At 45.3% G+C, this 25813-nt stretch overlaps 1 protein-coding gene across 3 annotated transcripts in view; it reads right to left on the reverse strand.

Annotated features, from left to right (window-relative positions):
* GCM1 (GCM transcription factor 1) overlaps window positions 1–25813 on the reverse strand; it is a 269706-nt gene that overhangs the window by 179020 nt on the left and 64873 nt on the right. For all 3 annotated transcript variants that reach the window (XM_086925210.1, XM_086925208.1, XM_086925209.1), the window contains one exon: window positions 14120–14372. In XM_086925210.1, the coding sequence (XP_086781336.1) occupies window positions 14120–14372 (253 nt within the window). The remainder of the gene's footprint in view (window positions 1–14119; window positions 14373–25813) is intronic.

A 25813-nucleotide genomic window follows, 5' to 3' on the forward strand; every position in this document is an offset into this window, starting at 1 on the left:
GGGATTAAAATTACCTCTAAGTCAGAGGAACAGAAATATGCTACTTTAACTAGTAGTCGTGTTTGCAGAGTGGTGAAGAAAGGGTTACACCTCTCTGCAACGCAGCTCTGTGGCGCTTACTGGAGGTACCTGTTGGGCTCGTTGCACCCCAAGGACCCTCAGGAATCAAGGGGACTTAATCCCCCAACTTAAAATGTGCCACAGGGTGTGTTTGCACACATGTCACCTCAGGCCCCGCCCGCCCCCTCCCTTTACCATTGTGCAAATACGCCTGTGGCACGTTTTAAGTTACGCGATAAAGTCCCCTTGAACCCTGAGGGTCCCTGGGGTTCAACTAGCCCACCAGGTACCTCCAGTAAGCGCCACAGAGCTGCATTGTAGAGAGGTGTGAAAAGGGGCGTGGCGTGGCCTGGACCACCACTCTGCAACGCAGCCCTGTGAGGCTTCCTGGAGGTACCTGGTGGGCTAGTTGTCCCCCCAGGGACCCCCAGTATTGATGGGGAATTAATTCCTTAACTTAATACGCGCCACAGGGCATGTTTGCAGAGTGTTGCTGAGAGGGGGCGGGCCCCTGGCACGATTGAGAGTTGTGTTTTTAATTTTTTTTTGGAAGGGGGCTGTCTGGCCCACTCCTTTTTACTGTTTTTGGGCCCCATCCCCAGGGTCTGAACTCCATTAAAAAATAAATATCTATATATCTATCTTTCTATCTTTCTATCTTTCTATCTTTCTATCTTTCTATCTATCTATCTATCTATCTATCTATCTATATATATATATATATATATATATATATATATATATATATATATATATATATATATATATATATATATATATATATATATATATACATACATACAGGAAGGGGGCTGCGTGGGCCCCCCTCCCATGGCCAATTCTGGGCCCCGGGGACACCAACCCGCGGGGCATGGCCAATTTTCTTTTATTATTATGGAGGAGGGCTTACTTGGCCCCCCTCCTCAGGCCATGTATGGCCCTGGAGACCCCATCCCCATATTTGGTAGGGGGACCACATGGCCCCCTTCCCGGGCCACTCTTTGCCCCGGGGACGCCATCCCCTGGGGCCTGGGCTCTTGTTGGGGACCGTGGGGGGAGCCCCAATGCCCCCACGGTCCCAGCTGGCTCCCCGCCTCCTGCGGGAGCCGGCTTTGCTTTTCCACACGGGGAGCTGTTAAGATGCAGCACCCCGTGTGGAAAAGCAATCTGGGTGGAATTTTCGAAGAGAGAGCAAGTTTCCAAAATCCAAACCACAGTTTGCTCCGACAACCAGCAGTGTCCCGGGGGTGAGCACCCTGAGACACAGCAGGAGCCGGCCCTGGGGAGTGGTGGTCCTCAGGGCCATCACAGGCTCCAGGAGGGGGCAGCGCGGTCCCCCTTCCAACATCTCAACAGCCCCGGGGAAGTGGTGGTCCCCGGGGCATGAGGGGGGCTCGAGGCCCCCACACAGATATATATTTTTTTTAAAAGAAGAAGCCCCCGGGGTGGTGGTCCCCGGGGCTGCGGGGGGGGGGCCACTATGCCCCCATGATTATAATTAATGAAAGCCCCGGGGTAGTGGTCCCTGGGGCTTGGGGGGCCCCAAACTTTTTAAAAAACAAGCCCCGGTGGGTGGGGGTCCCCGGGGCTGCGGGGGGCCATGTGCCCCCGCAAATATTTATGAAAAGCCCCGGGGTGGCGGTCCCTGGAGCAGTGTGGAGGGATTGGGGCCGCCCCCATACATTTTTTTTACTGCCCCCGGGACCTGGCCCATCCGGGGGCTTCAATTAAACAAAGCATGGGATTCTGCGCTTTGTTTTTTTGTTGTTTTTTTTTCTTGGCCGTATTTGCACACCCAGCGCGAATTCGGCTCATTTTGTATTTAAAAATACTTTTTTGGGCCCCGGGAGTCCTTGTGGGACCCCCTGAGCAGACCTAGGGGGTCAGGGTGTTTCTACCCTGCCCCCTTTTCTTTTGTTTGCGTTTCTTTTTCTGTTTTCTTGTGCCTCGGTTACCAAGGCACAAGATGGCTGCCAACACTTCCTGGTTTGGAGTGATGCCAGCCAATTCGAATCAAGCTTGTGATCGGGAGGGTTCACGGATCCTCCGTGCCTCTAAATATCAAAACTTTCATTTTTTTTATTTTGTCAGCAACTACTGAATGGATTTACACCATTTAAGAAAAAGGTCTCTTTCTGAGCCAAGGGCTGTGCCAAATTTGGTGTAATTCCGCTCAGCAGTTTGGGCTGTAGCCGTGTCTAAAGTTTCCTATGGGAATTAACATGGAGAAAACACGTTTTGGGACCCCCTGTTTTCTCGGCCCCCGCTTGCCGAATCACCTCGAAACTTTCAAGATAGGAGCTGACCGGAGCACCTCACTAGTTTTGAAAAGTTCGGGAAGATTCGTCAACCGGCACCAAAGGTATTGGGAAACGAAAAAATGCTTTTGAATAGAAACAAGGTCCTAACTTTAACTACCTACTGGCGACCGCCAGTAGGTAATACACATGTATGTTCATATACAAGCTACATTTACATACCATTAGCTATGGTAAGACTTCTACTCTGAGCCCCCTGCCCTCAACCACACTCTGCCTTCCTTCAGCTGCACCATGAATGCAGCAGACGTCCTCGATAAATAAATAAAATGAATTTCGTTGCGCGCACTGCATCCCCAAATGTGTTGCAGTGCACACAACGAAATTCATTTTATTTATTTATATGTTTACTTTCCTGTAATCCTCCGTAATCCATAGATTACTACCCCCACCCTGCCCCTCCCCCTCCCCACGTCACCGCCCGGCAACTACTCCCACCACCGACCGCTACTGGAAATAATCGTGAAAGCATGGATCAGCACCAATAAGTACCTCGCCGGATAGCATGGATAGAGAATTGTATACCATGAAAATAAAATAAAACTTAATTAAAAACTTGCAGGTACATGCATCAAAGGATTTTGCGATCGCAAATGGTGCGAATCGCAAAAATCGGCCATTTGCGATCGCAAAATCCTCTTTTGGAATGCATGAAAGTTCAAGGCCATCGCAATTTAAGAATTCGCAAATATTTGCGAATTCTCAAATTGCGATTGCATTTAAGGAATCGCATTTTGCGATTCCTTAAATGCAATGCAAGAAACCTTTTAAAATTGCGAATTCGCAATTAGGGGTTGCAAATTACCACGAGGGTGAACCTCGTGGTAATTTGGGAAAAATGATTAAAATGCTCAAATTAGCATTTTAAAAACTGTCATGTTACAGACACACATGTCCTTAGGACATGTGTGTGTGAAACATGCACTTTAAAATACATTTCAGGGGTGCAGGAGGGGGTCCTTTGGACCCCCCCCTGCACCCATGGAATGCATTAACATTTTGCGAATCGCTAATTGCAATTCGCAAAATGTCAATGCCTTCCCATTGATTCGTATGGGCCTTTTGTCCCATAGGAATCAATGGGAATTGCGAAATCGCAAATTAGAATTCGCATAATATTTGCGATTCGGTAAAAATTGCGATTTTTACCGAATCGCAAAAATTATGTGATTAAATTTATGCATCCCGTTTTGCGATTCCTTATTTGCGATTCCTTAAAAATCACTAATAAGGAATCGCAAAACGTTTTGTTGATGCATGTCACCGTTTGAGTTTAATTCAGAAGTTGGGCAGAATGGAAAATCTGCTTTAAAAAACACATCAGCCGATTTCGTAATTCCTGGGAAAGCAGGATAACGTTTTATATGTAGGTCTGCAAATTAGTAGGAAATGCGAACCAGGTACAAAACCGTTTCTATAAGCGGCGGCAAAACCGTCTAAAGGATCTTTAAAAAGCCCCAATTTCAGAGCCGAAAATGTACTTCAATACAGACGATTTACACTGATATTCTCAGCAGTTCGACGTAACTGAAATTTCAGAAACTGATTAAAAACAATCCCTCTCTTGCAGGAGAGCCCTCGCAACAGATCCCTGCAATCTGGAATTTAGAACCCTAACAGAGCATATTTACTAGGAAACATTGGTGGAATATTTGCAGCAGATATCGTCAGAAATAGGCAGAAATTCCGCTGGTGGATTTGCCCATTACATGTAAATATACAAGTGAAATCTGCTGTTTTGCCGGTAAAACTGTTTATTAAGCCCTTTCAACACAATATCTCAGTAGAAAATACATTCCAGTAAAACAAAGTACAAAAAAAGTGCAGTAAATTGTATTGCAGAGAAACCTTAGCACGTAATTAAACAACGAGCTAAATTTATGAAGCAGAAATAATGTAACCAATTAACAGCATTCAAAACCTGATGTAACAGCCTAATGGAAATATTTAAAAAAACAGCCAGCTAATTATTTAAACCCAAGAGAGACTGGTGACCAAAAATAATTGAAGTAAACAGCAAGCTCTGAACACCTATTTTGTAAATAAGAATGTTTCCAATTTTACTGCTAACAACAAATCAAGGAGGACGACTTAAAAGAGTGTCCAAACCAAAGTCTTCACTTAAAGCCTGGTACTTTTTTGCAGCAGGCAGATCTAACATCACTAGCATTAACTGTCCCCATCAGACCCCTGGGACCCTCAGCTTATTCACAAGGCATGCTGGTCATATGATATAATTGCTTGGATGCAGGGCCACTGGAATTATGCGATGCTGGAGAACCAAATTATCTATCTTCGGAGGAGCGAATTATGCAGCATCTTGAATAAAGAATGAAGCAGGCAAATGTAAAATGTACATGGAGCAGAAGCAAATTAAAGGTGTTTTATGCGCTTAAAGGCAAATTTTGCAACATGTTCAGTGGCAGCGGGCTATTTTGTCATTTTAACAGCCTAATACAAAAGGGATCCCTGTGCTATAAAAACACAAGGTTTTAAAGATAGAAAATTCTACAAATTTATCAGATTATAGTCAAAATATTTCCAGCAATTAATATTTTTGTTTTGAATGGAAGTCCAGGAACGCCATTTTCTTTTCACAACAGATTTTATTAGGTTTTCAGCCATAGATAGTGTGGCCCAAGGGGACGGTACATATTTAAATAGGCAATCAAATATTGACAAGGCATTATTACCAATGTTTGCGGATAGAGAAACAAAAACACAGGTCAACAATACAACTGAGCGCGCTTTATCCCAACTGTGCTCCCCATGCCCAGCTAGCCCATGTCTTGAAATTCGCTGCATACATGAGTTATGTAGAATTTGATGAGACCAGTTCATATTGTCGGAGTTCAGTGTCTAAGTGTGTGTCCAACAAGGCTAGAGGTTCCAGGATCAAGCCTCGGTAGTTGGCTCAATGCTGCCACATTTTGTGGTTTTTCTGAGGGCATCCCTGTGCCTGAAATATTGGTATCTCTAGACCCATACAGAAGTCCATGCCATTTTGCCATACAGTCAGTAGGTGCTGGGACTTGGCCCTCCAGAATTTGGCTATGTCTTGCTTAACAAGGGTAAGACCAAGGTGCAGTAGGCTGTGTTTATATCTGTTACCCCCGATCCCATCAGTGGTGTGTAGGAGAATTCATTTCGGGGACATGGAAAGGTCCCAGGCCAAAACCTCAGTCAAAAACACCACAACGCCCCTCCAACACCTGGCGAGAGCACAGCAAGCCCAAACTGTGTGGAGAACAGTACCATCGCTGTTGCCACATCGTAACCATTCAGTGGGGATCGGGTAAGGGTGCTTCTGTAGTTGATAAAGAAGGTGGGGGAGGGAGACCATCTTGAAGATGGTGAATTGGCCACAGAGAGACAGAGGCAGATGCCACCAATATCTCATCTCCAGCTTCACTTTTTCTTTTAACAGGGCCAAATTGCGATCCCAGGAGATAAATGGAGAGGCATACCGGAAGACGCCCAGGTATTGCTGACTGTCAACTGCAATGGTCAATTCAGCTGCCCACGAACCAGCACCGTGTGCCCCCCACCCCCATAAAATGGATTTACCTACATTACCAGGACTTACCGTGGTTTCCTGGAAGACTTGCATTATCCGAAAAACCCGAGTTATGTGGGTCTGTAAGGAAGAACATGACATCATCTGAGTAAACAAATAGGTACAACTAACTGAATGAAAGGCCTTTTCTATATCTGCTAACAAGAGAATGGCTAGCCATCCCAGGCGTTCCACGGCAACTATTGAATTATGTGCCTCACGGATATTATGGCGTGTTGCACAACGGCACATGAAGACTGCTTGGCCTGGGTTTATGACTTCTGTCAATTAGGGCATTAATCTGTTGGCCAGGGCCTTGGCCTTTATATTTAATATAGAGATCAGGCGGTAAGAGGAATGAAGTTCCAGAGGATAACCCGGCTTGAGAAATGCCATGATCTCAGCATGTCGCCAGTCCGAGGCATACGTGCATCATCTAGGGTGGCCTGTATTGTCTCAAGGTAGTTTGTGTCCAACTGCCGCATTTACGTCTTGAAAACTTTGCAGGGAAACCCGTTAGGGCCCGGGACTTTTCCTGGGTGCAAATCCGCAAGGTCTATTGCTAGTTCCTCCCCTATAAGGGGAGCATCCAATGACGTTCTTGCCGTGGCTGAGAGGGCTTTCGAGGGTAAGTCATATATGAACTTCGTGACCTTGGTGGCTGGTTAGGTTTACCTGTTAGCATGCAGTGACTGATAGTAGCTGGCAAATCTATCAGCAATCGCCACTGGTGTGTCTTGCAGTTATAACACATGTGCCCCTAAGCCCTTTGCCGGATGGAGCTCTGCCTCCTGCCTCACCTTGCCAAGGACCCCCAGACATTCCAGCTGATAATCTGGAGCCTACCCTGTGGAACATTGGCATCTACATCAATCATCTGGGTTTAAGATTAACGCATGTAGACAAACTATACATAAAGCCATCAAATGGAGAGCATTTTAATTGCACACAAGAAACTAGATAACTGTGCAACCCCTCCAAACCCCCCACCCCTCTACTTCAACACCTTTGAAGCATCTTTTGTGGAGGGAACTCCACATCAACCCCAAAGGGGGCAGTTGCAAGGCCCATACAATGGATCCCCGGAAACCCTGTCATTATTGAGTCACTCTAGATGGTTTGGGGTGCACCTCTCCGATGTGCAGCCTGTATAAGATGCCATCATACTAAATGTCTTAGCAGAGTGATATGGCTTTTCCTCCATCAGGGGACTAGTTCAGTTGCGCTGTGGTGTAAGTTCTGGCTTCAGCCTCAGGGGATGTCTGTCTGCTCCTCATTTCAGGGTGCCACGACGACCAGAATCTGTGTCAGGGCTTTACAGAGATCTCCTCATCCGTCCAGACGAAGACCTCCTCTGAGGTATCAAAGAAAAGTGTACGATAGTTGTAGGTAATGCATAGGCGGGCTGGGATTAGGAGCATGTAGGCTATTTTAAGGTCCCATAGAAAGGCCTTTGTGAAGGAATGGCGCTGCTGCTGAACCAGCCTGGTGTTATCCAGGAAGATCATGATACGCTGGGACTCAAAGGAGAGGGATTCTTTGAATCTAGTCTGTCTGAGGATAGTGTATCGGTCGTAGAAATTAAGAATCCTAGTGATGACAGGCCAGGGTTTGGCGTCAGGGGGAGGCTTCATCACCAGAGCTCTATGTGAGCGTTCAATTATAAAACAGGGGTAAAGAGTGTTGGGCAGGATCCACTTAGCAATCCACTGGACACGGAACCTACTCAGCTGCGCAGGAGCCTTCGCAGCTTTCCGCAAAGCCCAGAAAGTGAAGATTAATCCTGCGGGCACTCCCCGACTCATCCTCAAAGCGTTTAGCTTGGCCCCTAGTGAGAGTTTCAAGGGTATCCACTTTCTTTTGGAGGGTAGAGATGATGTTGTCTACGCTGGACACCTGCATCTCTGCTTCAGTTAGTCACTCTCCTCTACTGCATTACGGAGGTTCTGACGCATCAGGCTGCCTCACGCTCGAACCAACTACCCCGATCCCGGCATCCGACATGTCTCCAGAGTGAGTGATTGCAGCCCTCAGGGCCGCTTTACCTGGTATTGCGCTCGATGGCCCCCCGGCGTCAGCGGCCAGCGCCTCCGCCAGTGTGAAGTGGTCCATTGTGCTCTGCTCGGACGTGGACCTCAGAGGTTTGTCTGTGTCATTGTAGGGGCCCAGTGGTAAAGGGCTGTCAGAATTTGTCAATAGGGCCAATAAGGCCGATGGAGCCTTGTCTCTCTACCCATTTATGGTGAGGGTATAAGGGGGTGGTATTGTTGCCTGTCGTACGCAGAGTCCCTCTTTCTGGGGATGACTCTATCTTCCTGTAGATGTAGGGAACGGAGAGGGGAGCACCACTACGCCACCCATGCAAGGTATAGGCTGGAGCACTGCACCCGCAGGCCACACCGGGGACTGGCCAGCCATCTCATCGAGTGGAAGTACACCCCTCATGCCCCTAAAGGGTGCCTCACCTGGATCTGTCCCGGGCAGACCCAGTGAATGGCTGGGGCAGAATACTGAGATAGTATTCTGGTAGGAGGATGATAGGTAAAAGCAAAGGCTGCGTAGCTCGACTAGAGCACTTCTGCCATGTTGGACTGCTACGCCACGGCCCCCAGGAATGCAGTGTTTGAAAGACTTTCCTTTCTACCTCCCAGAGTAAAATAGATCGTATGATGTAATACCACACATGGTTCTGGTAGACAGACATTATTCTTTTATCAGTTTCCTAATCTGACTCCTCACTGTTAGGGTGTAGCAACAGTTGATAACAAAACTCATTACTCACTGTTGCGTGCTGCTTGTCTGAGTTCAGAGGAAGCACAAAGCACTGCTGCTGGAGGGGGAAAGATGCCGGATTTCACGTGATTCTGCCAGACTCATGCGTCTCTATCAGGAATATCTTAGCGTCTCCACTTTGGTGCAGGCACCATATTTTCACAAATTGGCCACAGTAAAGAAGGTCAACAAATTTAAAGCAATAAGACAAACGATTGCTCGTGCCAAAAAGAAATTTTGAGCTTCAACCTACCTATGAAATACGGATCATTCAGATTAACAAGACTATTGCTAAGAGTCTATTAAGACCATTTTGAACCTTAATTCACGACAAGATAGTTTCGAAAAAAGGGGTCACAGCTATAAGCGTATTTTTTTGTCCTGAGGAAGGTCTGAAGGAGTTATACCACAAAAGACCGAAACGTCGACTACTGAGTCCATTACTTCATCTGCTTTTTACTTCACAAGTGACCTTTATTTTAAGAGAAATGAGTCATTTGGTTTTTTTTGCATTGATTTGGACTTTTTATTCAAATGAATTGTAGGAATCATTTCTTTAGTTCTTGTTCATTTGTAAGCATTATGATCAGTTTTCAATGTTGAAATGTACCCTTTGAATTTCTGCTCGAAATATATATGAGATATTTTTCCCGTGTTGGTTTCATCTTATTGAAATGTTTTCTCTGTCTAATTGTTAGACTTAAAATTTAAACTGATCAGATACCAATTGGGTTGGAACAGAGAGATATAGACAAGTTGTATATCTGTTACCTTCTATTTGTACTTTCAAGCAAAATCCCTTGCTGGCACTTTTTTCAGGTTTCGAGGGGGAAAGAAAGCAGGGAAGTGATGTGGGCAGCTTAAGGATGACAAGGTAAGTTATTTATTTTTCACATTTGGGTCAGGGGGGAGAGGCCATGTAATGTAATGCTTTCCCAATAATTATCTGCCCCTACGCAGCAGTTGAACGCATGGGCAGATGATTTTAGGGACATATCTCAAGGTTCTAAGTGACATCATAGACAACTCGAGCTTTGCGCTCGTTCTCTATTTGATGTCACACTGAAGCTCTTGGTGATAAACCCCCCGACCATAATTCACTATGACTTATTTATACTTCATATGTTATGCACAGCTTCCATAGAAAGCCTCCATCATTTACACCTGATTCTAAACCTGCGAACTTACTGCTATGATGTCAAAACACTTGGTAACAAACCTCGTTATCAATTGCTGCTACGTCATAGAGGCCTTATGGGCCAAAAGGGCACTCTGAGAACCTGTAAGCGCAGCACTGCTTGTCTGCTTTTATTGAAATCATGAAGAACAACTTCAGAAGAAGAAAGGAAGGCAGGCAAGGTGGTGAGGGGGGTTGGTTGAGGATTCCAGGTAAAGTAAATGTTTTTACATTTGGGTCAGGGAGGAGAGGCCACGTTATATTTAGCTCCCCCACTACTTCTCTTCCGCCCATGCATACAGTGGCAGTGGGTGGCAAATCACATTGGGGGAGGAGCAGAAATATACACATAACAAATACACATAATACACATACACTTTAAAACATATACACACAACACAAACACATAATACACATAACAAAAACATAATAATATACACATTAACTTATATATACACATAAAAAATCCCTTACCTCACACTTACACTAACACTCCATGTTCTGCAGTATGTCCTCATTGTTCCGCAGCACGTCCTCTAAGCGCGAAGCCCACATCCAACTCTCTCATCCAACGACGATGCTGTCCTAAAGCATCTGGATTGGTTGGAGCAGGCTGGCTCCATGCTCCAAAATGCACTGTAGGCCTGTACCTGCTCTCCAACCTAGCTTCCCAGCCGGGTTGAAGAGGTTTGAATTGTGCATGTCAGTATGGCCGACGCAAGGTAGACGGCCAAGCCAACATGCACAATGCAAATTTAAATGGCCACTCCTCACTGCTGCCAATCATTAGCAACAGTGCGGCACTTGCCCCTCCCTGCCCTGCCCTGCCCTCGCATTCCGTTTGGAAATAAAATGATTTTATTACTATTTAATTTTTTTATGCTTTCTGCCCAGCATTACGGTGAGAGGCGCTCCTCCGCTCCCACAGAGGAACCGCCAGTGCATGCACAGCAGATTAGAGCATGGGCAGATGGTTTTGAGGGCCATACATAACATAAATATTGTGTTTCTGAGTGACACTATAGACAAATCAACCTTTGCTCTCATTGTCTACTTGATGTAACTCAGAACCCCTCAGTGAAAAACATCCCTGTAATTCACTTTTAAACATCTACAATACTATGTCACCATAAGCAGAATGTTGCACATATAATAGACCTTTCTTGCAATAAAAGGTTTGTCTACTATTTTTAACGCATCCCAGTTTAATTCAAAAACCTGTTTACAGTTTCTGGCTTATCCTTTGTTTATTCTGTGTGGTCTCTTGAAGGGTCTCTTTCCTTTAAGAAACAGGCCAGCAGAACAGTACAGTACACTTCTTTTTTTCATTATGTAAATATCTCACTCTGAAGCACCTTACAGAGAGGTACAACATGTTTTAGATTCTTCTGAAGCCTAAATTCCTTCTTGATATTAGTGCTGCATTGAGAACTATTTTATTGATATACACATGAACATTGTAAATAGTTAGACAAAATATTTTCAAGACAGTAAATCCTTCTTTTCACATTGGTTGAATCACACTGAAGACAAGAGTCATCTCCGGGCCCTGGGACTGGTAACAAGTGGGTCATTATTTTCCGAATCCGTGCATAAATCAATGTTGTGCAGGGGTCGGAATTATGAGTTTGGTTGTATTTAATTGATTTGACAATTATCAGATGCTTAAATACCTCAATCTTTTTTAAATTTCAGTTACATGTTGCCAAAATTTAACAGGGAAAAGCACATTGTATTTACTGTATCATACAGATTTTGATGTTTTAAACATCAAAATCCACATGTTACTCCCCTGAAACCCATGATAGGTGCTATTTATCGCACCCAATAAATAGCATACCCTGTGGTATCCTTATTTATTAGGTGCCGTAAATAGCATTTATACTTGTAATCAGGGCCTAAAGGACTGGCATCTCCTTAAATGACTGAATATAACAATCAACAGCTGAGAGGTGGTATGTTACGATTTTAAAATATCAAGCATTCCATTTGCAGTCACTTAATGATATTTGATCAAAATAAGTTAGAAACATATTTTTGTTAAAATGTGAAAAATATGCAGCAGATGCTAGATTAGGTCACAAACGCAGCACATTTACATTTATGTGGATAAGGCAGCAGCGTTTGAAATGCAGTTAACCATACTCATAAGTCCAGTTACCAGATTTTTGATTCAGATGTAAGACAGGTACAAATAAAAAGAGTAAAAGAGACCCTTCGAAAGAAGGCAAACTTTGTACTGAGTTAGCAAGCAGTGTATAAAGAAAACAAGGGACATAAATATTTTTTATTAGCGCAGAGATTACTCTCTCTATAATTAAGTGTATTTATTGAGTGCGGCCCAAGCTAGAAACAAACTATGGGACTCATCACAATGTCACTCAGAAAGCATTCCCACCGACTTGGTGTCAGAATGGTTTCCGACCGGATCGGATTAGGGGAGTCCGACCGACCGATTACGATGGTTCCGAACAATGTTTGGTCGTACTTCCATTCACTTCAATGAGAGCCTGTGTTGAGACAGACAACACAGGCTCCCATCAAAGAAAGGGATGGTTGCGGAAAATCGTGCACCCTGCTGCGGGCACCTCATGGTGCCTGCAACACTGTACATGATTGCAAAGAGGGGTCCCATTGGTACCCCCGAAGGCCCCAACGGGAGGCCTCTGGTTGAAGGAGGGCCTGCTACGGGCCCCCAAAAGTCAGTTTCCAAGAGAGAGTCCGTGTCAGACAAACAAAGTCGGAAAGGCTGTCGGAATCTGACATCGTAACCTGTTGGTCAGAAACAAAGTCCATAGAGCCGTACGAGTTGGCTCCTTCTGACTCGGTTCCTCTGAATGCCAGTCGGAACCGAGTCAGAAGGATCAAATGGTTACCTATCATTGTAATCGGTCGGTCGGAAATGTTTCCGAGTCAGTCAGAAAAATGGGTTCTGACACAGATTCGGACAAACCAAATGCTGTTCGGAGCCTTTCTGACCGACATCGTAATGAGGCACTATGTGTACAATAGTAAGAAAGAGACCAGTTTGAGATCATCCAAAAGTGAGATGGGATAATGGGGCTCTGAGCACAGGAGATTGTGTACAGTGTGCTGGGGAGGTGAGGGATCATCTTGGACCATAGGGCAAGGATTGAGGGAGATTGTGATTATGTACAGCAGAGGGGTAGGATCCCCTATGACCATGGGACTGGAGCAATGGAAATTGTGATTGTGTACAGTGAGGGGTGGTGAGGGATTGTCTAGAATCATGGGACTGAGAGCAAAGGAGATTGTGATTGTGGACTATGTGGAGTACCAGATGTTTAAGCATAATTTTATTTAGTTACTTTAGTGGTTCACCCTGACAAGGTTTGTGATTATTATATGAGGTAGGTTATCACCCCCTTCAACTAATATGCCAATTTCTTACATGGTGCTTTATTTTTTAATTTTTAGGTAATGACCATCCGTCACCCTGAACACCCAAAATCATTACCTGGTTTTATTACTAAAGGATAGTTCAAAGTGCAAGCTTTAAAGGTACCAACCAAAGTAACTTGCATTTAAACTAAAATGTTATCACTTTTTGTGTATGTACATATATGTCACTGCGGTGTAGTTGTGATAGGATGCACTTGGGGATTTTCAACTAGGGCAAAGAAAGCTCTAGAGATGGCCTACTGCTGAGACACTTCTCCTCGTAACTGAAGGGTATAGATTAGCCATGGGTGTCAGCAGCGTGTGAGGATTGGATAGAATTTTGAGCACAGCAATCCACTGTGTCATATTTAGTTCCTCTGTAACAGGTTTTATGCTCCCTAGAGTATCAACCCTATTCTTAAGGACTCCAAAAGTGTGGTCCATCAGTCATCTAATCTGTTCTCTAAAGTAATCTATTCCAACAGTTTTTCTTACGTTTTATATTTTTATTTACTTATTTGGGATTTCATGTTTTGAAAGATTTTACTTGGGCCTTCTATTGGTGAAATATATTAGAATGCAAAAAATAATGACATGAGGGTGTGTCATATCTTTCCTTTTATGTCTCCCTTCCTTTATTCTTTAATGCCTCTGATCTTTAATGTCGCTCTTACCAATATGCTTCTTTCGATCTGTTACTTGGCTCCCAAATCTCCCTTTCCATCATCAATCTTTTCTAATACCTTAGTAATGCTTGTGATTTAATAATATTGTTATAAAAGAATAGCAATTGCAATTGCAAATATTCGGGAGTATATTTTTCCTCAAACTTACTTTGCTGCTTTTGCCTTGCTTTTTCACATACTGCAGGTCTCAAATATGTCTTCCTACCATCTGACGTTGAGCAGTCATTGCTGCAAACCAATACACCAAGACAGGACTTCTTCAATATGCGAGAATTGTGGTTGTTGGTATTCCTCATTGCCCAACTGCTCATGTGCCTCTGAGCATTTTTATCAGCTGAGCTGTACACATGCTTTACGTAGGAGTCCGGCCATTCCTCGAAACGGTCAACTTGTTTCAGGTCCTAGCAAAAATCAAAAAGGAACAAAGATGAAGAAACACATGCAATCTTTTTGAAGCCAAGCACTTTTGATGTCAAGCCTTTAATACATACCATCTGATAAGATAATGAGAGAGAGAGAGAGAGAGAGAGAGAACTCCCAAAACTGAATTACTAATCATTCACACCATTTAGGTAGATACCTCCCTCTTTCTCCAACTGTCTTCCAACCCTCTGTCTGTTGTTCCCTTATTAATCTCACAGAACTTTAAGGAGTGATGGATCCAGGTGGTGTGGCTAACCGCCCGGGATGATAGCTGCCTAGATCTGGAGCGTTGCTGCGCCTGCTGCTTACCACTGCTTTTCCAACATTATGGAGACTCTGCCGTTCCACTCCAATGCACCCACGGATGCACTGATGGTGTGAGGCCCCTAATGCACCGCTTGGCTCGCCAATTTCTGCTATTGGTATGAAGGTTGCATGAAGTTCTCTCCTGAACTTATGGTGCCCTGAAAGTAAAATGAGACTCTGCCTGTCCCTAAAATGGCTAACATAGAGACACATCTACTCATATGATTCCTCTAAGTTCTTTTGATATCCCCGCAGCAAGCAATGGAGACAATGGCCTTCTGGGGACAGAGCATTCTTTTGTGTTCCCTGCTCATGCTACATAGGCGGCAAAACCTGTTTCATCAACCTCCTGCCAAATATACTTGCCTGACCTCAAGATGGCCATCAGGCACATCTTGTGACTTTCTCCCCCCCACCCAAAGTTTACTTCCTGGCCATATCCACCACCATCACCTATATTGTAAGGCCAACAAAGTGACCCTGCAATAAAAAGCGACCCAGCATTAAGTGTTACTCTTACCTCGTTGCATGTCAACACAATACCGGCATCTTCACCGTCATCTACAATTTCAAAAGGGGAAGATTTTTCTACTCAACAACTAAATCACATTCCCTCACCAGCTCGTCCCTCTCGGAGCTGCAAGATTTGCCTTCTTATCCTGCTGACATGTCTGACCCTAGAGCTCACAACTCAAGGGACACTCGGGGTGGCCTGAAAGATGCAAAACCAGCACAAAAAAAAGATACAAACAAGATCCCCCTGTCCTGTACTCACCAAACAAATCTAAACCAGATGCTAGCCCTACTCTCGAGCTACTTATGCAGAACCTTGATTCATGTTCTCGCACAATCTACTGAAGCTAGCACAGATTCCAAGAAAAGTGATCTTATGAGCTTTAAACAGGATATCCAACTTCTAGGGGGAAGAATGATGGAAGCAGAGACTTATATAGGCCTCCTATAGGACCATAACCAGAAAACAACCAAAGCCATATGAATCCCCACATCAAGGCTGGGCCGATTGGAGAGAAACCTTACAGACTTGGAAGACAGACATTGAGGGGCAATCTTCGAATCTTTGGCCTCCCAGAGGGCTCTGAAGAACATGCCTCATTTTGTGTTGGTTTCGTAATAAAATGGCTACCACAATTCATAGGCTTAAGTTTCTCAAAGGACTTTGAAATAGTTCAGGCCCACAGATACCCCACAGTTAAACCAAAAAACATCTCCTCACCCAAAGCCCTAATTGTTGTCCCTCTCTGCTATTTATGCGTGTAATTAATGCTCTCTCAGATGAAAAAAGTGCAAAGGATCAACTGGCATGATTCCTCTATCGATATCTCTCAAGACTACTTCAAGGACATAGACAAGAGGAGGAAAGTATTTCTTGCCCAAAGGAAAATACCTAAAGATCTGTCAATACAATTCTCTTTCATTGGCCCAGTTTACCTGAAAACCATGTATGACGGGAAAATATCTATCTTTGATGAACCCACAGACTTGGACTCTTTCATCGTGGAAATTCAGTTACTGAAAATTAACTCTTAAGCTAACTATCTTTTGGCCCAGTTACTCTTATGTAGGAAGCAGCTAACCCTCAGTCAGTTGTGACACGCTATTATGTTTCTACCTTTTATGCTTATAACTTTCCATTCCTAGTCAGTTATACGCCTATCTAACTGACTAATAAGCATTCTTCATTGCTCAAACCACAACCATACATCATTTTCACAGTTACCTAGATGATGCTGGAAGCTAACACTTTGAGCTCAACTAATCTACCTATTAAAACTATCCAATAGATGATTTGTTACTAACAGTCTGTTTATAATTAACCCTTAAACATCTAACAATTTTGACCAATAGATCAGCCAATAAGGTTTCTTAGATTTCAAACAGTCACTACGCTCACCTCAAAGGATATTTCTCCTCGTTGCACCTCCCTTGCGCTACCCCTAGGGTGGTGTTAGACTCTGACGCATTCCCAGGTTTACGATTCCTCGTAAATCTGGGAATGCTTCAGATTCCATGGGTATTGGATGGAATCCCCCACAGCAACACCAGTGGAATGCCCCTTGCATGCAGTGTTCTGCGTGAAAGGGGCACATATTTACAAGTCCATGAAAAGTCATGCAAAGTGGCTTTGATTGGCCTTGAAATACCCTGCGGCACCTTGAGCCACAGGAGTGTCCAAAAAGTGTCGCTCCAGTGGCACAAAAGTCCTGCTAGGGACCTTGTAAATAAGGCCCACCATGTCTTAGACCTGACAGCCTTAGGGTGGTCTTCCCCCTAACGTTTTGCCTTACCCTTTCACTTTTCTGACCTAACTTTTGCTCACATTATGATTCTACGCACTTTACTACCGCTAACGATTGCTAAAGTGCTTGTGCTCTCTCCCCTAAACATAGTATTATTGGTTCAGACTCAATTGGCATATTGAATTTATTGAAAAGTAAGTCCCTTGTAAATTGCTCTATATGTGCCTAGGGCCTGCAAACTAAATGCTACTAGTGGGCCTGCAGCACTGCCTGTGCCACCCACTTAAGGGCCCTCTAGCCATGTCTCAGGCCTGCCTTGTAAAGCCTGTGTGTGAAGTTTCCACTGCCATTTCGACCTGGCAAAAAAACCTTTTGCCAGGTTCAAACCTTCCCTTTTTATTCATAAAAGTCACCCCTAAAGTAGTCCCTGGACAACCCAGAGGGCAGGATGCAATGATGTAAAAGGCAGGGCATGTACATTGAAGTTTTACATGCTCTGGTACTGAAAAACTCTCAAATTAATTTTTCACTACTGCAAGGCCTATATCCCCCATAGGATAACATTGGGATTAACGTATTACATTTTATAAGTGTAATTTCCAATTGGGAAGAGATAAACCCTTCAAGTCTGGTGTCCCCGGAATCACAATTTAAAATCCAAACTTACGGTGAGGACAGATTTTAAATTGGAATTCTGAAATGTCACTTTTAGATAGATGCCATCTGCTTGCTTCAGCCTTTTGGTGGCTGTCGCCTGTCTCTGATCCCATGACTGGGTGTAATTGGCAGTTGGGTGGTGTGTATTTCTCCTAGACAGCTACACACACTGGGAGTTTAGGTGTGTATCAATGGGCTATCTCTGGCAGGATGGGAGGGGGTGCTGGTCACAGCCTCACTTTTACCTAAATAAGGCTGTGTCATGCCCACACACATAGGGCTGCGTAACGCCCCATAGAGAGTCTGGAGCCAGGGCAGGATGAGAGGGCCTCTGTGCACTACAAGGCATATCTTTGAAGCCCCCCCACTTCAAAGGTACCACTCGATATAAGTACTGGGCCTCAGACACCACCACTTCAGTATACTACTGCGCCTGTGGATTCTCTGCCAGGATGAAGGACTATTGTGCTGCTGAAGGACTGACACTCTTTGGACTCCTGTTTTACTGCGTTGATCTGTTGAGTGCTGCCCAACTGCCTGGGTGAGAAGGACTGTACCTACAACACTTGACCCCAGAACTCATAGTGACCCCAAGGGCTAGCTGGCTGGCCTTTTAACCTGAAGCCTCAGGGACATAACAGGCTTCCAACCCCTGCACCTGGCCCCTGCCATCTGAGACCTACCCTGCCAAATTGTGCCCCTCCAATCCTGGACGCTCGGAAGTGGGCCTAAGGCTTATTTCCGAGCAGAACTGATGCGTATCTTTGGCTGAGAGGGGCATCTCTGAGCAAAACTGACACATTGCCGCTGCTACGTGGATTGGGCCCATCAGAAAAGGCTTGCATCGCTGTCTCCTCCCCCATCCTAGGGCAGACGCATCATCCTAGGAACCACCACTGCGCAATGCTTTTTCTGGCACAAGTTCATTGCATCCTTCGTCGACGGAAGCCTCATAGACCATGCCGAACTCTGCATCGCAGCTTCCCGGCTCATCGAAAATGAGGCATCGTCTCTGCTGCACCTTGCATCCTCGATATCGGACTTCGAATCGCAAGCCCTGCTGACAGAATCCTCGACATCGATGCAACAGGACATCGCACTGCAGCCTTGTCACATCTTGGAACCTACGCATTGCCTCGGCTGCGTGACGCATCTTTGACACAGATCCATGCAACGCTCCGCACCCAGGATATAAGGTGTTCAGCAGCCCTAACTGGGGCCTAATAGCTGGCTTGTGGTCAATTGTGGTCTCCCAGAATTTGTGACTTTGTCCCGTTCCGGCACGACCAGATATCCCTAATAGCTATTCATGCTTTTGGTGCTATTTTTCACTATAACCTTTGAAAATCCATAAGTCCGGTTGCACAAATTTTTTGCATTTTGTTCTTATTTTATTTATTAAAATCAGAGCTAACCTGGTGTGGAATCATTTTCTTTGGGGTTTACACGGTTTTACTGTTTGAAGTGTTGCGCAAATACTTTGCACACAGCTTCTAAGTTAAGCCTGACTGCTCTGTGCCAAGCTACCAGAAGGCGAGCACAGGTTATTAGGGTTTGCCTTCCCTTTACTCTGACTAGGATTTGGTTACTTCTTGACAAGGATTCATACCGCAGTCAACCAGTAACTCAATTTCTAACACTATGCATACAATGTTATACACTATTTATGGTCTTCGTTATTTTTCCTGCCACAATTTTGAAAAGGATTACCACTTTAGCTGTTTCTTAATGTTTCAGATATGCATCTCGTCTATCAGAAATTAAAATTGGGCGATGCAGTGAAAGTCCCAACTAGACATATATCAATTCTATGTAACTGCTAAAGCTTTTGGAGCTATAGAGGAATAATGCACCCAAGGCACCATTGAAGATGATAACAAAGTAGATGATCTGATGAGATCTCCCTCAGCTCAGTCTTTAAAACAGAAGGTTCTACATTATGAGGAGCCATCGAGACCTGGCTCTTTCCAAACTAAGACTATGATAAAGCTGGCCAGCAGATTTTTCTGATAATGTATCGCCCAGAAGTCATTTTGATGGTGAATGGACTAACTATAAATGACGAGAGACACAAGTACCTTATTTACCAAGCTACTGAGAAATACATATTTCAAAATACACAAGTCCATTTTAACAGAAATGTCTAAGTGAAAGGGCACAATGTGCTACCTCGGGAGTTTGTCTTGTTTCCTTCACTTATTCATTTAGTAACACAATATTTTTGAGAAACATATATGATTTTCGTGAGCTGATACAGCTAGCTCCAACTTTTTATAGCAACACTGGGGCAAACTGAATACATTTCTGCATTCCTGTTGCTGTCAGATACCTGAATGTATTCCAACAAGACTAACCTGGGCAAGAACGTAAATTAGGGGTGAAGGCAGAGGTAGCGTCTGCTAACTCTAACACCGATCCTGCCTTTCAATTAGAGGCCGGCGAAGGGGAAAGGTGTAGTCATAGCGGCTAACCTTGACTTACACTTCTACAGACCTGTCTTGGTAGCCCCCTGGCTCAGCAGTTAGAAAAGCAGAGCCACATTCAGAAGAAAATGTGGTTCTTCAAGAGCTACAAATGCTGTTTGTTTGTGCCATGCTCACTTTCTGTAGTTTCCACATCTCTGTCCTCTTAGCAGCAAATGGTAGGCAGGATAAGGGGTGCCATGTCCCTTCCTTTATTATTCCTCATTCTCTCAGTAGCCTCTTTTTTTTGCAGCCTATGTGCTTGGGTAGGATCAAGGGCTGGGAATATTTCCTACATCTGCCTCATTGCTGGGGCATGGCAGGGGAAGGAAAGGCCTCCGAAGCAAGCAGATGCCAGGCCATCGCTACATATTACATGAACTTCCGGCACCAAGACAACTTCTTACCTGGGGGCTGGACTTGTGGCATAAGAATGTGCAGCAGTCAACCTCACATGACAAGGATGTCTCAGAATGAGACCAAAACGAGTTCTGGTCTAGAGTCCCAGTCTCGACCGGGCCTCTGCGGGTGACCAGAAAACGGTTTGGTTTATGCCTGCTTTGTTTATGTTCTGAATTTGAATTAAACTTTATGAGCTTAGCCACTTGCTCTCCCTCTTCTATGCACCGTGAACTAAAATGTTTCCTTCATGTTAGTCTGTCTTTTTGAAAAGGCAGTATCAAACACAAAGTTGACAGTGAACGTTACCTCTCTTAAGCATATTAAACACTAAAAAAGTTGAATTGTGACATATTTTGGTTTTCTTTATGAACACATTGTTCGGTCTATCTGACATCCAGCAATAACTGATAAATAAGGCTTTTTTTTAGGATTACCTTCCAGGTGCTCTGAGGATTGCGGTTAAATCCTATAATTTATAAATGAATAAAGCAGGTGAACGTGTGTACCTATTGGTGTATGTCTTACACCACGTGAGCAGCTGAAGACTGTGAGCTCACTTAGCATTTTGAATGCTTTAAATCAAAGAACACAAATCAATTTTAGCAGTATGTTTGTGTACTCTGTAGGTATTGTTTGATAGAAAAGTAGAATGCAAGCTGACCTTGCTGACTTTCGCTGCTCATAATTGTAATATCAGGTATCAACACATATAAACCGTCACATGTATCCTTAGAGAGTGTTATGTTTCTATAGAAATGTAAAAGCTTTCAAAGGCTTGTCTTCCAGAATGCTATTCGCAATGCAGTCATGAGACAGTCAGTTATAACTAACAGCATCTATCACACAGGAAATTAAATAGAACTGAAGTGCAGTGTGGCTTTCATGTGCCTCGGATTATTACATCTGTGTAATTTGAGGAATAGCTTCAGTCTGACACTCTTAGGCAATATTAATTAAGAAGCATTTGCAATGCAAGCGGTCTCGCCTTTAGGACCGTATATGTATTTAGCTATGCAGCACATTAGCCTGGGTGCTGCATCATCTACTGTCATTTCACATGGAGGGAAAGTAAGCACCAAACTGTGTGACATGCCAGGTATGGGAACACATGCAGAGAAATATTGCCTTTCAGCGGAAAATGGTATAGTCCAAAGCTCTGTTTATTTTTGTTGGCTTTTTTTGGTTTTAAACTCGACCTTTATTGACGTCATACTCGTAACACAGCCGGGTGCCTACATCCGATTGGGCGGGCACAGCAGTATATGACTTTCAATACATAAGGCAATGGGGGGAATGTACACAGCAAGCCGCCTACAACCCAATGGGCCGGCCACGTCAGGTAGGCAGTCAGATCAGCCAGCAGTCAATTTAGGTTTCTTAAAAAGAAACAGTAAACCAGAACACCCCTAGACAGAATCCCTGCAAAAAAGCGAACAGTTACAGTTAAGCCACATTGTTTTCCAGTACCTTATTCCGGTTGCCACACGGGTCCCAGGTAATTATATATAACCAACGGTTGCTACCCCTCACACCCCGCCCTCCGCCCCAATATCCACAACAGTGTCGTATGTGCTCACATCCGAAGAGTTCCCCGCCTGGTCCACCTGGTCTTCCCTCCCATCCTCCACCAGCTACGAACCCAGCTCTGCCTCCCCAGTGTCTGTATGTTCCAGGAGATATGCCCTAAGAGGGCCCCAGGTATCCTTAGGGCGAGAGGAAGGTGGCATACGGTCAGCATAAGTGTGCAACTGTTCCTGGCAGTACACAAGGTCATTAAGCCACTCTTTAAATTTGGGGGCTCGGCCACGTCCCCATCTACAAGCTATGCAACGTTTTGCCATCATCAGGGCTAGAGAGGTGAACTTCCGAAACCCAGCTGGAATTTGCTCCCTATAGCCCAACAGGACGGTCAGGGGATCATCAGGCACAGGGATCCCAGTAATAACATCCAACGCCCGCAAGACCTCCCTCCAGTACTCCCGAATAATCGGGCACCCCCATGCCAAATGTCCAAAATCAGCGCCTGCAGCCCCGCATCTGTCACATCGGTCAGTGTCTCGCAATCAAAACCGATGTAGCCTAGCAGGTGTATAATATAAGCGGTGAATGTATTCATAATGTACCAGGTGTAGCCTACTATTTGCAGAGATTACCCCTGTTTGACGGCACAGCAATAGGCCTCCAGCTCCTCCTCCCACTTCCCCTTAGCTGGAGCAGGGTTCCTGTCAAATTCTCCCTGAGTAGAACTATATAAACACGACACCACGTGCTCAGGGGGATTTTGTTGCAGTAGATTATGTAAAGAGACCATGACGGGAGGCTCCGATGGGAAGTCCCGGGTCAGTGATCGCACTTCCTGCCTAAGCCGCACATAGTAAAAGCGCTCTAAAGGAGTAGGTGTGTAGGAGCCCAAAAACTCCTCACTAGTCTTAAACTTCCCGTTTGTGTATAGGTGTCCCCAAGTAAGGCAGGACAGTTTTCCCAGCATGCGACCACACCCTCCTTCCATAGTGACCAGTATATCCTGCCTCCCCTGCAAGGGCACCAGCGGCGAGTAAAGAAGGGGACATTGAAGTGTACGCGCAAGCTCACGCCAGGTGCTAGTCGTGTATTGGACTGTGGTGGTCGCTAAGTGTCTAAGTACCATGGGCGCGCTAATATGGAACCAATACGCTGCAAAGTGTGCTTGAGCGCAGACAAATTATAGTTCCATGTCTGGGATCTCAAAGCCACGGTCTATAAAGGATCGAGTCAAAATCCCCCACACCAATCTGGGTTGCTTTCCCCCCCATGTCAGTTGAATCAGCTGTGTTTTGATACAATTAAAGAAAAATCGACTCAGAGCATAGGGAATATTAGTAAAAAGGTCAAGGAGCTTAGGTAAAATTGTCATTTTGATCAGCGACACCCTAGCCGCCATGGAAAGAGACATTGAAACCCACCCATCCACCCGGTCTGTAATGGTATCAAGCGCACGGCCATAATTGGAGCGCATCAATTCCTCCTGACTCCGAGAGATGCGGATACCCAGATAAGTAACGGTGTCTCCGCACCATTTCAGCGGAAAGTCAGGCGCAAATTCCTTCGTAGCGTCCGTGAGGGGGAATATTTGGGACTTGCTCCAGTTCACAGTAACACCAGAAAGTTGTCCGAAAAGAATGAGCAGTCGGAGAATGGGGTTAAGGCTGACCGCAGGGTCCCACAAGTAGAGTGTTAAGTCATCTGCGTATAGGGAAATAAAAATTTGCGTCTCAGGATATATTAGAGCATGCTTACAATAGTGCTGTCGGACCTTCGCCGCTAGGGGCTCAATAGCTGTGGCAAAGAGCAGCGGCGATAAGGGGGCATCCCTGCTGGGTACCCCGGGTGATAGAGAAGGGTGCCGACTGAATGTCATTCACCACGACTCTGGCCCGCACCCCAGAGTATAGCAAGTTGATCCACTCTAGGAAGGGTGTCGGAAACCCCATGCATTGAAGGACAAAAGCAAGATAGTCCCACTCCAGGGAATTGAACGCCTTAGTGGCGTCAAGAAACACCGCAGCAGAGTTTGTGTCTGGATCTATGTCATGAAGGAGTGCAAATAGCGTCTGCAAGTTATGGGATGTGATCCGAGGGGGCATGAAGCCTGACTGGCCCGGAAGCACCAGTGCCGTCATAAGGGGGCTGATACGATTAGCGATGAGTTTGGCCAGGATATTCGCGTCAACATATATTAAGGAGAGGGGCCTATATGAGTCGCACAGAGTAGGTGATTTGCCAGGTTTAGGTATAGAAATGATACATGCCTCTCTCATAGTGAGGGGGAGTATACCACTCTCTCTAGCCTCTTCATACACGTGTCTCAGCACTGGGATAAGGAGATGATGGAAGGTTTTACAAAACTCGGCCGGGAGGCCATCCGGGCCCAGAGCCTTCCCGGACTGTAACTGCATTATCGCAGCAATGATTTCCTCATCCTCATGGTGCCGTAGAAGGAATTCCCTTTGCCCGTCCTCCAGCCAGGCAATCGCCGTATCCTCAAAGAAGGGGGCAAAATCAGCTGTCTGAGTTCGAGTAGATTTATACAGCAGCTTGTAAAAACACCTAAAGATCTCTACAATCTCAGCTGCTTCGTTATGCATTTGCCCATCTTCCCCCTCAATCTCTAACACTGTGTTCGAGAACGTGGACGTCGGATTAAAGCCGCCAGCATCTTTTCGGGCCTATCCCCTTCCCCATACCCCGCGCTCTATGATATTTCCCTTGGTATTTGCACTCCCTCTCCGCGGTCTCTTGATATTCACTGAGGGCACTACGTAGCTTGGCTTGCAATTCAGGGGTGGGACACCGACTCAGTTCCGCTTCGATGTGACCAAGATCCATCTCTAGGCGACGCAAGGTGGATTGGATGTCTCTCAGGGCTCTCCCACTCTTCGCAATACATACACCCCGCACCATGGCCTTAAAAGCGTCCCACAGTGTGGAATAATGTGCCACTGAGCCCTCGTTCTGGGGGAAGAAATCTGTGATCTCCTGCTCTAATTCCTGTTTGAATACTGAGTCTAATAGGGAGAGTGGGTTAAAGCGCCAACACTGAAAGGGCGAGTTAGGCTGCGGGAGGGTCACAGTGACCAATACCGGGGAATGGTCCGAATTAGTCCGAGGTAGGTGTGAGGAATGCGTAACCCATGGGGCGAAGCCCTTCGAAATAGTCCAGGCATCTATCCTCGACCAAGAGGCCCGGGCGGTGGTATAGCAGGTGCCCTCCCGCCTAGTCGGGTGCAAATGCCGCCAAGCATCAACCAGGTCATAGTCCTCAAGTACTGACTTAAGGCCGGCCTGTGAACGGGAGTAGTGGTGTGGTTGCGGGTGTGAGCGATCCATACCTCGGGCAATTGTCACATTGAGACACCCCCCCCCCCCATAAAAGATGCACCAACCTAATCTCCAATACCTTTCCCCATAGCACCTGGAATAATTCTGGATCATCAGTGTTAGGTCCATAGCATGACACCAGGGTGAAGGTTTGATTGGCTATTCGGCGCCAGAAGATGGAATACCGCCCCTGCTTGTCTCATAAATTTCCCAGCGGGGTATAAGGGAGGGACTTCCTCACCAGTATGCACGTACCACGGGCATACGTAGAGTAGGAAGAGAAGCACGTGAGACTAGCCCATCGAGCAGCAAAGGTAGGGGGGACAGTGGGGTTAAAGTGTGTCTACTTTAGCATAGCGCAGTGTACATTGTATCTGTCTAAATAGGACAGTAGGGGCCCGATTCACAGAACTAACTTAAGACAAAATCCTAAACTTACTACTTTTGGTATTCATAGAAGTTAGGATATGTCTTAAG

Source organism: Lissotriton vulgaris, chromosome 6, assembly GCF_964263255.1.
Source record: "Lissotriton vulgaris chromosome 6, aLisVul1.2, whole genome shotgun sequence".
Taxonomy (NCBI): domain Eukaryota; kingdom Metazoa; phylum Chordata; class Amphibia; order Caudata; family Salamandridae; genus Lissotriton; species Lissotriton vulgaris.